Source organism: Cimex lectularius, unplaced genomic scaffold (genome assembly GCF_000648675.2).
Source record: "Cimex lectularius strain Harlan isolate CLEC.00 unplaced genomic scaffold, Clec_2.1 scaffold46, whole genome shotgun sequence".
Classification (NCBI taxonomy): Eukaryota; Metazoa; Arthropoda; class Insecta; order Hemiptera; family Cimicidae; genus Cimex; species Cimex lectularius.
In genome coordinates this window covers 1,149,067-1,162,486 of record NW_019392654.1, presented here as the reverse complement: position 1 = coordinate 1,162,486, position 13,420 = coordinate 1,149,067, and the positions used below count along the sequence as shown (strand labels likewise).

The following is a 13,420-nucleotide window of genomic DNA, read 5'->3' as shown; positions in this document are numbered from 1 at the left end:
GGTTTCAAGAACAGAATTCCTGGTTTATAAAATGATAAACCTGGGTTTTTGCCTTCCATTCATCTGCAAACCATTAAGGGATTTTTGGTATCCTTTTTTCTTTTTCATTTCACATGTTTCACTTTTGCGACTTTTGACATTATTTTTTTAGGTGTGTATAACCTTAAAATACAAATGCACTATAATAAAAATAAATTGCATAAATTGTGGATAAGTATGGAAGTCAGGGTTGAGTAAATTTAGAATAGTAATTCAAGTTGACATCAGAGGTTCACCACCAATTTGAAGATGTGAAATTAGACACGTCCCTCCCAGTTGTTCTTATGAGTTAAGCCAATATGGACCAAGCTCATGACACCGAGAGTGCTGATCTCAGCGTATTTATTCAATTCGACTTGCACACTTATTCTCAATTCGTACAGTAATTATACTCCACAGGAAGTTTAATAGTAATCCACCTTCCAGTCATCAGTTAGATAGTATAGTTTTTCATCATCTCACTTTTCCTAGATCTAGGTTCAGGTGTGGTTGACCTATAATCATGTCAAAATATAGGTACAACATATCACCCACATTATCTCAGGGCTGGAAATTAGATTCTTTGAGATTCGATGATGGAACCTTAATTGTGGATTTGAAGTACACTTGTATTCTGTTTGGTACCACCTTTTTGCAATCATATTTATTAGTTATTTAAAAAATAAATAAAACATGATGTAACCTTTATTCAAAATATACTATTTTTATCTATTGTCATATTACTTTATTATTAAGAACTTACTAAGCATTCTCTGAGTTATATAAGGTCAAATTTCCTTAAATTATTCTATCATAGGGATCAGAGAAGTACTTCGGGGGCATCGGTGGTCACAACGGTTTAGGCATTCTTACAACCTTGTAGTTGAAATGCCCTTCAAAAATTCCAGCATAGAAGTTAATTTCTGCCGTACAGGAGGGCTTAACGGCCAACTACTTGTAGGGTGTGGCAGACAAGGAATCAAACTACTTTATAACAACCACTTCTTTCATACTATTTTCAATTAAAAAGGCACGGGCTATGCCGGAGTTTGAACCAAGGACTGGTAATTTGGCAAATACAAGTTGGACGCTCTAGTCCCTACCACTCTCCTGCATAGCATAAGGTGAGCTTATATTAAGTGGTATAAATTTTACTTAATTATCTTCCTCCCCATGATGTAAACAATCAATCATCACAATCAAACATGAGATTAGTTAATTTATTGGAAATCAGTAGTGTTAAATAGATTACTTATTTTCTAAGTTTCTTGGGCGTCGGTGGACGCAACGGTTTAGGCGTTGACACAGCGATCAAGTGTTTCTCCATTGTACATTACATATTGCTTGTAAGTTATCAACCATACTTCGCAATGCTTAGTTAAGTTGAATTAAATAATTGATCATTATTACTACAACATTAACTAACACAAGTTATATTTCCAACAATAAAATAATATCAATTGATTTTATAATGAATTTATTGGACAAGACATTGGGATTATAAAAGAGCATTAAAAGAATTACTGTTTTACAAAAAAAATTCGTTATTTTTTAAACAAAGCCTCACTTAAGTCTGAGACTAATTCTACACAAATAGATTCATCGATTTTTCTTAAAATTAATTTTAAAATGAAGAAATCACCGAAGTCCATCAATTGTATTAGTTTTCTTATCTTTGCCTGTGGTGCATTTCTAAATTTTGGCATGAGGGCATAAACTCTTATGGCAGAAAATGATATAGCCATGAGTCTACTAGTCAACAAAATTAGAGATACTAAAAGTAATATGTTCAACCAAAGCCAAAGAGCGGTGAACACTTTTTCTGCTACAATATTAACTGGGAGAAGGCAAAGGCTGTTGAACACCTGTAGTTCGCCTGTCGGACCATGCATTCTGAAAGTACATTTCGTTAATTTCGGGAATAATTCTGACAACATGTTGCTTCGTGTTGTTTTGCTTCCGATTATCAAGTCAAGCACAATTTTGTAATAGAACATAAATAATTCTTCTTCAAAGAAAGAGTTCATAAAACTCCTTTGAGCGCCAATCAAAAAAAGTACACCTACTTCACAACAGAAAAAAACAAGGGCGTACATTTTATGGGTGTGAAGATTTTTGATTAAATAGTGAAGAAGGTTTTTTTTCCTAGCGTTTTTAACACTTTCTGTAATAGCATCAGAGTCAAGGCCTAATATCAAGAGTTCTAACTTTCCTCTTTCCAATCTGTTCCAGAGATAAACAGGCAAATAACAGAGTGAACTTAGTAAAAGAAGAACGAGTGAAAACCACTGATAATATTTGTGATATTTTTGTTTGACACTCCCTGTGGTGTAGAACTCGGTTCCGACGGTCGTTAGGCGATTATCGGTATGTCCGTCTTTTGGCAGACTAACAGTGAATGTGGAATTCATCCAACAATAGGCGTTTATCAGGTCTTCCGGCAGTTCTTTGGTTTCTGTGCACACCATCGGGTGACCGGAATACAACCTCGCAGAAACAAGGATAGATAAAAACACGAAAGCGATTCCGGTGAGTTTATACAATTTAAATAACCAACTGTCTATATGTACATTAGTCGGAGTGAGATCCAATTCGTGAATGTCTTTTATATTACCGAGGAAATACATGACGCATAAAATAAATCAACATGTGCAAAAAGAGCCAAGACCTTTCAACAGATTATGCAGTTTGCCAATTCGAATTATGCCTCAACAGTCCGTTGCGAGGTGCAACGACCTTTGCCGTTCCTCACTTTTCTTGGCCGTACAATTTATGGAAAAACCGCGAAAACTGGAGAGACCGATTGGGCAGAGTTCAAACGACGGATAGAGCAGTGAGCACTACGCAATACAGATTACAGAAGACATTAGACAACACCGAGCACCGACTCACACGCTACAAAATACATTCCTAGTACGGTGTGGTATCGATCATAACTGTCACAACTAGACATGTTTACAGGAAACTCGATGTTTTTCTATCGATATTGAAATAGAAATAGAAAATATATTTATTTAAAAAAAAAAATAATCACAATAATGCTAATAACAAGCAACAGGTGGACATACAAAATGAACAAAATCTTAATGCAGACTACATTGAGAATCTGAGTGTACAAATTAACAAACTCAATAATGCCATAGAATTTCTTATAAGGAAAATAAATGCTCTTGAAAACAAAGACAATACTTACGATAACAAACAACTAATAATAAATAAGTAATCCCTTTCGGGATAGACGGTAATTTGCTACAATTTATTTGCGATTTTCTTAATGACCGAGTTTTCAGAGTGAGATGTGGATCGGCACTGTCGGGTATGTTCAGGAGAACGAGGTGCCTCAGGGCAGCCCTATATTATTTTGTGTTGCAATCAACAATGTTTTGAAATGCAAAGAACCTTCCTGTGAAGGAATGCTATATAAATATAAATTCTCTACAAACACAAATGCAAAACACCCTGAATAAGGTAAACAGATGGCTCTGTGAACATGGTTTCACCGTTTTCCCACAAAAAACAACTGCTATACATTTTGCAAAACGGCGTCCACTCAGCTACCCTTCCTTGTACATATCCAACTGTCTTCTCTCGTATTCAGATACTATCCGATACCTGTGGGTCATCTTTGACAGGACATTGGAATGCACATATAAAACGATTAAAAACAAAAAGCTTTCTTTCAATGAACCTACTAACGTCGATTAGTTCATACTCTTGGGGTGCTGATCGCCGTGGGCTCATGATATTGTACAAAAATTTAATAAGAACACAACTGGACTATGGATGTAATGCATACAATTCCGCTACTAAAAATACAATCGGCCTGCTCGACACAATACAGAATACGGGACTTAGGCTGATCACAGGTGCTTTCCGGAGTAGTCCCTCGTACAACCTTGATGCAGATGCTGGAGAAATGCCTTTAAGTTTCAGACATGACTTTCTTGACGAAGTTTTTTGCTAAAATCGCTTCCTCTAAGTCACACCCACTAAATCGTCTATTTACAGGGACTAGTCTGATATCTGATAGCTCATCACGTGATTCTGTACGAAAAACCTTCCCGCTCCGTATATACACACTCTTGCATTGTCAAATACCCACACCTCCAACAAAAAGAATCAGTGGCCCATCCCTCCCTGGACATTTCCCAAACCGAAAATTTTATATTCACTTGGAAAATATCGTAAAGCCATTACCTTTTCATGTATACCAGCAGGAGTTTTTGAAAATAAAAAACGCACTCCCACAAGCGGCATTTACAGACTGATACAGACGGATCAAGGAGCTTCAGGGGCGTCTATATGTGGCCCTAGCAAATTTATTTTCTCTCTGTATCATTTCTGTATCAACTATAGCGCTAGCTGCAAGCAATACGCAAGTCTCTAAATTTCACGTGTTCCGATAACAATAGTATGTGATGCAGAATCGGCCTTACATGCCTTCGAACACCCCTATTCAGATGATCCCAATATGCAGGAGGTACTGGCGTCACTGGGGAGCAGGGAAGGAGCGTTTGTTTCGTGGTTGTTCCTGGACATGTAAATATTAAAGGAAACCATTTGGCAGATGAAGCTGCAAAAGAAGCAGCATAACAGGCCTTCAAATCAAGGACGTCCCAAAGGCCGATATGTCTGTAGTTTACAAGTCAAAAGTTAAGGGTCAATAGAAACAGGTCTGGACTAATATATCTGAAAAGAAACTACGGGAAATAAAGGACTCTATAGATACATGGCCTACTTCATTCAGAAATAGTAGAATGGAAGAAGTGGTTCTTGCACGGTTGGGGATTGGACACTGTAGAGCCACTAAGGGTCATTTGATGGGGCGAGAGGCACCTCCAATTTGCGGAATGTGCAATCAGATTAATTACGATAGTATACGTAATTTGTTTAATTTTCTCAAATCAGCAGATCTACTCGACAAAATATGAGCTTCTCACACTGTCCTCTTTTTCACTTTTTTGCGCCAATAAAATATATTGAAAGGAAGAAGGAGGGAAGAAAAAGGGGAAAATAAATAAATAAATGGATGACTGAATAAAAGAAGTAAATATACTAGATCAGATAGATAAAGATAAATACAAAAAAAATTGTATACATGTAAATATGTATAAAATAAATAAATATATATATACATGGGTGGCTCTAACCCGTATGACTCTTTGAACCTTTGAGATAATGAGATTAAACCAAACTTTGTCCTAGGGCTCCAACCCAGTGGGGCCGACGCACCAGAACGACCGCCGGCAGCATGATGGGCCGAGAAGAGGCCTAGATAGATTTTTGAATGCCTTTACTGACAGCGTATTACTCAGCATTTGGAGGTGTGTGTATGTAAGGATGACCTCATTGCAGACTTTAGGGAAAAAATATATTTGAGTGAGTTAAGCTTGAGACCACTGTTAATTAACCAAGCTAGAAAGGTTAATGGGTTGAATGGAATCAGGGAAGGCCCGCCGCAGCAAATTGAACCCAGCAATTGTGGGCCCTAAAATTGCCCCTTGAGGAACGCCAGATTTAACAGGACGGTCAGATGAGAGTTTGTTATTAGGTAGTTTAACAATTTGATTACGACCTGACAAATTAGAGGATATTAATTTAGAACTAGAGGACGAAAAAATAAACAAATTTTCTATTTTCCGTACAAATTTGACATCCCGAAAACTACATAGTGAATTAGTGAATCTTTGCCTTCTCATATATCTTCACTAATTTTAATAAGGCCGATTCACAGCTATGTTGATGTGGAAAACCAATTAAAATGGTGAAAGCAGTGAATGAGTGTCAAGAAAGTTATTAACGTATTTAAACATAATGATTTGTAGAGCTTTAACCAGGGTAGGATACTTACAGGTCGAAAATCATTTGGGGATGACGGTGATGAAACTTTAGGAAAGGGTAAAACAAAGGTTCTTCCACCACTATAGCTCCTAATTACTTGTAACTAAAGTGGAAAGATAATGGATTTAATTTTAAACTAAATAAATTGAGTGGTGCGTTAAATTTGTCCATCGGTGTATCATTTTAATAAGTTAAGTTCATGTTTATTCTTTATATTTTTTTTTAGAATACTGACATTATTCTTATAATGATTATTGAAATATATATTTTTTAACGTTAATTATTTATATTTATAGTTATGCTGAACCAGCAATGGGACAAGGAAATGTCGCACTGAAGATGGCGATATTTTTTTCCCATATGCAACGACTTTTGTTAGCAAATGACCAGTTGGCTATTTACAATAATAATTGATGGCTTAAACCTTTTACAGAAATGAAAAAACCGTCAGGTTTCTAATACAAACTCATAGAAAAAACTACACATAAGTTAAATACGAATAATAATTGACAATAGTATAATGAACAAAAGTGCAAAAAAAATGGATAAATGAGATGAACAACATTATAAACAATAATCTAAAGAAATATTAAAATATAGCATTAAACAACCCGTATTAAAATATTTTCCTGATAAATACATAGTTGGGTATAAAGCTCGACACAAAACTAAGATATGCCACATTTCTTGAATGAAGACAGTGCGTTCCCGCCAATTCAAAAGTCATGCTGGCGCTGCCTAGCAGCTAAGTCCACCTTGTTGTGTCATTTTCCCTGTAGCCTCATACCCGAACATTTGAAAAAAAAAAAAAATCCGGTTTTTAGAATTTTTCGATTTGTGTCACTTCTCTTGTAGATGTGCGACATATTAAATCGTGAATTTTGAAACAGTCACCATGCTGCGACCGTGCCAAGTTTTCGAACGGATATCGTGCATCGATGTTTTCCACTACCGATTTTTCACGTGTTATTGAAATTGTCGATTTTCACTAGGATTTTCGATTTATTGCTTTATATATTTGTTTGATCTTTTTAAAGTTGAGGGGGTTAAAAAGCCTCATTGACTATTAAGTCTGTTTAGTGTTTAGTCTTGGCGAATATGCGGAACTTCAAACCCGTATGAAGTATATCCAAATGGAGTATGGACTGTTCACTCTTGGTTTAAGGACTTCTGGAGTAAAAATCATTACCGTCTTGGGACCCCTTCCAATCAACATTCTCATTCTCGAGATAGGGCGTGCCAGTTTTGTTTATAGATTACCTCTCAATTCTTTGGGCGTTCACTTTCTCAGTTTCTCCTACCCGTGGGGTAATAATTGATTTTATTCAAGTAGAAAGCAATTGTAATTTTTTTTGTATTTGAGTATTATCTTCTTATAAAGAAAAAATTTTTATTTAATTTTGTCCGGTTTAAAAACATTGTTCTATTTACATTTACTAATTTAGAGGCAAATGTTATATTATAGTTTACTTATTTATTTTTTAAAATAATAGAACAACAATGCGATACTTGAATTTCTACTTCAGCCCGTCGTTAATTAAATAATACCACTGGTTAAATAAATTGTTAGCTTCCAAAAAAGTGAATTTAAATAATTGCGCCAAATTATAATAAATTAAATTTAGAATAATCTATTTCATATTGGTTTTTCATAAATAACGACAATATTGGTTTCTGGGATGTACTGTATTATCTGATGTCTGAAATCTTGTCATTTGTCGGTGGTCTTAAGGCTGTAAAAGTACAAGTTTTAAGAAATGATATGTCAATGTTTAAATGCGCTCACTTTTATTCCTCGTTTTTAACTATTTCATCGTGCCTCTTATTACTGCAAAGCGAATTTATTCAGTTTTTTATGCCAGGAGGATATGCACTCAGCAAAACTACAGTATGAACGGTTGTCTGTGACGATTCTCTTGCAAAAGGGCTGACCTGGAAAATGCTTGAAAGCAGGTGTGTTATACATTTAGTGTTCCACTTTAAATCTACACCTTTTTAATTTTAATTGACAATTTCAAAATATAAAATACCAAGTAGATCTTGTACCACTGTCAACGCATAAATTCTTTTTTTGAAACAGTAAGTTTTTGTATAATATAACCTTGTGAATTATTAATAATATACTGATGAACAAATTTAACGCACCACTCAGTTTATTTAGTTCAAAATTAAATCCGTTATTTTTCTATATTAGTTACAAGTAATTAGCAGCTAACATAGTCAAAATAAATTGTAAATACTTCCTTTGTTTACGTTTGTACTGATTAATCCCATTTGCACTAAATTTAGCATTCTGCCCTTCCATTCCACCACGCCTAAAGATCGCATTTAATTAATCTTTTTCCTTTGTTGATTTCATTTGATATTATTCTTATTAAATTCACTAATTTTCGTGGTCCGCTTGACCAATTAATATCATTCAGTTCTTAATATTATTCTTATTCTTAAACCTTCTTCAATGGCTCCAGTCAAGTAATGAGTGAGAATGACAGTGTCAGGGTCATAACATTGAGGATATAGCCAGCATGAAGTCGCCAGGAGACTGAATGTAAATGACTCTCTACAATAGGAAGGGTACTTCGTCACTTCAGAGAAATAGGACTTCAAATTAGAAGGCCAGAACAGGGTTGACCTAAAATCTACAGAGGATGGATAAATTAATTCGTCATCAATGGAAACTGCAGCATTTTTGGAAAGTAAAAAAGAAATCTGACAGGAATAGTTCAAAAATTTTCAAAATCCAAGTTGGACACGGCCGTTCTTGATGAATGGGCAAGAATTCCTCAGGATTTTATCAGAAATTGTTTCCAAGAAATATAAAGGTGTTTAACAAAAGTGCCAGAAGTGGAAATATTCGTTATTAAAGGGGGCAAAAAGTTTTTAAAAAACATTTTTATTAGTTTTTGATTTTTATTAAGAACATTTTCTTTTTAAATGTGTTAGTTTTACAACCAAACCCATTTTAGATAAGCAAAATATGAATAAACATAAATACATTAAAGTTTGAAGGTGATGCGTTTATTTTGTCCATCAGTCAAATTCTTAATGAAAGGGATTATCTTCTGTACCACATGAAAGCTTGATGAAGGAACTGAGTGTTTTTCTTTTCCTTTGATCCTTGAATTGGCCTTATCATTAATTTTTTAATTAAGATAATTAAATTAAATTAAATTTTTTTAATTTAAGGATATAATAATGCAAGACTCACGATTGAATGTCTTTTGTGAAATAGGCCATTGTCTTAAAACTTAATAGTTATAATCAATGACAAATGCATGAAGTAATTTTTTTTGTGCTATAAACTATTTAAAAAAAATTCCATGAAAAAAATATATACTTGAAAACAGTTCATTAAAAGTTGCATAGGCCACTGCCCTAACAATCAATGCATGTTGAATAATGTTCACTAAAGTGATGTATAGTTTAAATTGTTGTTATGTAGGACATCTCAATTATTTTATTTTTTTTGTTTTAGTGGTGTTCAGTGAGAGAGTTAAAGAGATCCTAAAACATGGATTAGTTAATATCTATCTGCAAAAAAAGAAAGAAAAGAAAGGTGATGATAATAGCTTATAGACTTTATTATCTTATTATTATTTGTAATGCTATGTAAAAGTGATAATATAATTTCATAGGTCATAAAAATGAACAAACTTCCTTCAAAAATCAAATACATCTACATACAAGGAGGTAAAAAAGAATATGTGTGTTCTGGCTGCCCTTATAAAAGCACAAATTACAGCAATATGAAAAGACATATGGGTAGACATTTTAAACTTAAACCATTTAAATGTTCAGAATGTGAGGGTGTTTTTATTTCTCCAAGCGAAATGGAATTACATAAAAACGTTCATACTGGTCAGAATATGCTAAAATGTTCAAATTGTGACTTTACGTGTGTTTTCCCTTCGAACCTTCAAAGACATATGGTCAGTCATTCTAAAGCAGATAGATTTGCTTGCTCAGAATGCAAGTATACTGCTTTATCATCGAGTGAATTGAAACGTCACTTTATGATTCACACGGGTGAGAAAAATTATTTATGTGCTGAATGTGGATATCAATGCAACAGTTCTCATACACTCAGGAAGCACATTTCTTTTCATAACAGAGAAACCAGATATCAGTGTGAACACTGTGATTACAAATGTTATCAGGCTAGTGATTTAAAACGTCATATAGCCGTTCACACAGGTGAAAAGCCATATGAATGTCCACAATGCGGATTTAAAACTGCTTTTCAAAATTGTTTGAAAAGACATCTTTACACACATTCAACGAAAAAACAATTTTCATGCACTGAATGTAACTTCAAAACAGCAATCAAAAGTTCTTTGAAACGCCACATTCTCAAACATAATACTAAGAAACAGTTTGCTTGTGCTGAATGCGATTACAAATCAATACAAGCATCACATTTGAAACTTCATCAGATGATACATTCTCAAGATGATAAGTTAAAAACAAAGGAAATTAAAAATATCAATTTTGAATTTGAGAATATACATAGATTGTCTGATCATGAATGGGAAATTGGAAGTTTCACATGCTCAGAATGTGATTATATGTGTTATGAAAAACGAGCTTTAGCAGAACATGTACAAAAGCACTATATACCCAGTCATTCATTAATAGTGACAAATGATATTATTGGCTTTTTAGACAGTTTCATCACTGATAATGTTAAAACCAGGCCAATACTGAATTAAAACAAACGATTTAAAAATAGCTGATAATTTTCTAGTCATAAAAGTACTTTTATAAAATGGTATAAAGTGTTTTTATTGGATTTTTAAAGTTTTGACATTGTTTATAATATATTGATTATAAATGTTTAAAATTTATTGTGCATAATAGACAATTTCCAATGCTTATGTATATTTATATAACGTATACATATATTTTCTTCATTTTATACTTTATAGTTATACCTGTAATTGGCTGTTGAATATATATTGTATTTTTGTAAATCGTTATTTCCTTAATTATTGTTTATTTATTAAATATTATAATATGTGCATAAAACAGTAAATGTTATCACATTTGTGTATTAGGAAATAGTAGCTATGAAGAAATGATAAAACATAACCAATTAAATTTAAAAAATTCCAGAATTCTTTAAAGAGTGTAACAGTAAACTAGCCACTCACCATTGGTTTTATACAAATATAATTTTACATTACCAATATAACCAATAAATGCAGTCACAATAATTACCGATTTGTATGCATCTTAATTTTTTAAAACTTATTTATTGGGTTCAGCCAGACATGAAAACAATGTACATGATTATGTACAATGTGCAGTTTTTTCTTGATTTGTTGAAGTCTTGAGGCCTAACCTGATCCTCATGACTTCATCAAATTATGTACAACAATAGTTTCACATGTTTTATTGTTTTTTTACACATTCATTTTTATAGTCACAAGGAACTCGGAAATTTTGGCTTTTGTTTGTTTCATAGGTGTCACATAGTGGTTTTTACCTATCTTGTAAAAAGTAGGTGTTACAAACCATGTTTTTCTTCTCAAACTATTGTCAAGCCTAGACATATAGTGACAATGTCATCATGAAACAATGGTATGCGGCCTGCAAGTGGAAACAGTTTTGTATTTAAGGCCTTTGTCACCATTCAATTGGCCATTAAATTAAAAATTGTGTCTTTAGGGGGTCTATCAGATATTACTATAGGTATTACCAGAAGAGCACCAGAAATTGTTTTTTAACTAAGAGCTCAACAATTTTATTATATTTATTTAAAACAAATATGTCCTCTAAACCATGCTATTGAAACGTCTGTTGTTGATTCTTCAGCCAAAATTCAAACTTATAGCACAATTTTTTGAAGTAATGAAGAGTGTTAGGAATGAAGTATTTTAGGAAAAACCTTTTTAGCTGACTTTTTGACCTTTATTCGCAACATCAAGAACCAACCACAAGAACATGTTAATTGAAAAAAATAATTCACCACTCCTCACTTCTTGAACAAATTATTGAACACTAAGTCACTAAATAATACACATTTACAGCACTTATAATTTTGTATTAAGAATATATTATTGCAGTAACAGAACATGCAATTTTAAATCAGACAGTCAGTGCATATTACTGCATAGATATTTTATGTTATACACATTTCAGTGTCAACAATTGGTTCTAGACAATGGCAGAAAATAAGAAGTCTCTTTTGCCTGGTTAAGTAGCTTGGTATAGAAAAGCCAATTTGCCTAAGCAGAAAGGACTTTTTTAAGGCAAAAAACTGCTAGATTATCATCACCTAATGAACCTTTGCGATTCCTCCAAGATGAAGTAACCATCCCTAGAAAAGATAGTTAATTATTTTGAAAAGAGTAAGTAAATGAGAGCAAAGTTTAGGTGTCTCTAGGGAAAGTAAATTAAAGTACCATTCAAATTGTCTGTAGTAGTAATAGTTACTCCTATTTTCTAGGAAAGAATTCTGAGAAATTTAAATTGTACAGATTGAAGTTTATAAATACATAGTGTAGGGATAAAAAACAGAGAACAGCATGCGATGAAGCACTGAGCTTACAAATGATATGTAAAGAATGATCAAGGCATTGGGTTGAAATCAGAAGAGAACCCAGCATTTTTAAACTAGAGGATTTAGTAGATCGATGTGTGGAATAGAATTTAATTTGTGGTAAAAATAACACCAAGGTCTTCAGATGTAGTTTTAAACATATCCAAATATTCCACAAAAATTTAAGAAGTTTTGCAATAATCTCCCCCAACAGTCTCACCTAAGCCTTGACCAACAGAACCCGTCCTTATGATTCTCCTCCTATAAGGTGTCTCATGCAGAAATGGCCCCCCAATCTCCTTTCTGAAAAGTAGGCAGTGAAGTTTATTTAATGAAGTGAAATGGGAGAATAATATTATTTGCTCCCTTCAATGTAAATATATAAGTAGCTGTAAATATATCTATGTACATCAAATTATATATAGTAACCAAGAATTGCAAACTGAAATGAAATATTGGAAAAACAAGTACTGTGATAATATAAAATGTAATATTTAGTTCCTGTGAGCTATAAACTTTTATTTTAGCCCTTACATGCTTATATTTAAAAGGTTTTTTTTGTCATCAGAAGAAATTGTATTTCTTTTTTGGCCGGCAAAAACATATTGTACACCCACAAGAAAAGTGATACAAGTCGAAAAATAATAAAAACAGGATTTTTCAGTTTTTAAAAATATTCGGGTGTGATGCTACGGGAAAAAGGACACAATTTGGGAAGCACCATGTGTCACTTTTGAATTGGCGGAAACGCACTGTCTCCATTCAAAAAAAGTGGCATATCTTAGTTCTGTGTCAAGCATCGGTGTGAGTATTGCTATAATAACCGACCAATCTTTTTAATAAACAATTGCCGCATGTCAAGGGATCAATAATTGCAACTTGGAGCATTGATATATTCATGATTTAGCGTTTATTTGCATAAATATTTGTAAAATTGACTATCACATCACATGGACATACTGATTCTAAATGTGTTGACAACCAACAATAAAGAAAATGCCATTAATAATGTTAATGAAG

At 33.3% G+C, this 13,420-nt stretch overlaps 2 protein-coding genes across 3 annotated transcripts; one reads left to right on the top strand and one right to left on the bottom strand.

Moving 5' to 3' along the window:
* Positions 1-1,478: 1,478 nt before the first annotated feature.
* LOC106672838 (innexin inx2-like) lies at positions 1,479-4,183 on the bottom strand. Its single transcript, XM_014404575.2, has one exon. It carries the CDS (start codon positions 2,643-2,645, stop codon positions 1,563-1,565), a length of 1,083 nt encoding a protein of 360 aa, XP_014260061.1. The 5' UTR covers positions 2,646-4,183; the 3' UTR covers positions 1,479-1,562.
* A 2,500-nt stretch (positions 4,184-6,683) lies between these two features.
* On the top strand, positions 6,684-11,075 carry LOC106672878 (oocyte zinc finger protein XlCOF26-like). Of its 2 annotated transcripts, none has more exons than XM_014404656.2 (4): positions 6,684-7,167; positions 7,722-7,812; positions 9,335-9,415; positions 9,495-11,075. In XM_014404656.2, the coding sequence occupies exon 4, from the start codon at positions 9,504-9,506 to the stop codon at positions 10,566-10,568; it is 1,065 nt and encodes a 354-aa protein (XP_014260142.1). In that variant the 5' UTR covers positions 6,684-7,167; positions 7,722-7,812; positions 9,335-9,415; positions 9,495-9,503; the 3' UTR covers positions 10,569-11,075. The 2 variants fall into 2 exon arrangements, with proteins under 2 accessions (XP_014260142.1, XP_014260143.1); XM_014404657.2 differs by having other exon boundaries at positions 6,684-7,201.
* Positions 11,076-13,420: the final 2,345 nt, after the last annotated feature.

What these genes read in the sequence shown, in the direction of transcription:
- LOC106672838 (XM_014404575.2), bottom strand. Translation starts at nt 2,645, where the DNA reads ATGTATTTCCTCGGTAATATAAAAGACATTCACGAATTGGATCTCACT.
- LOC106672878 (XM_014404656.2), top strand. Translation starts at nt 9,504, where the DNA reads ATGAACAAACTTCCTTCAAAAATCAAATACATCTACATACAAGGAGGT.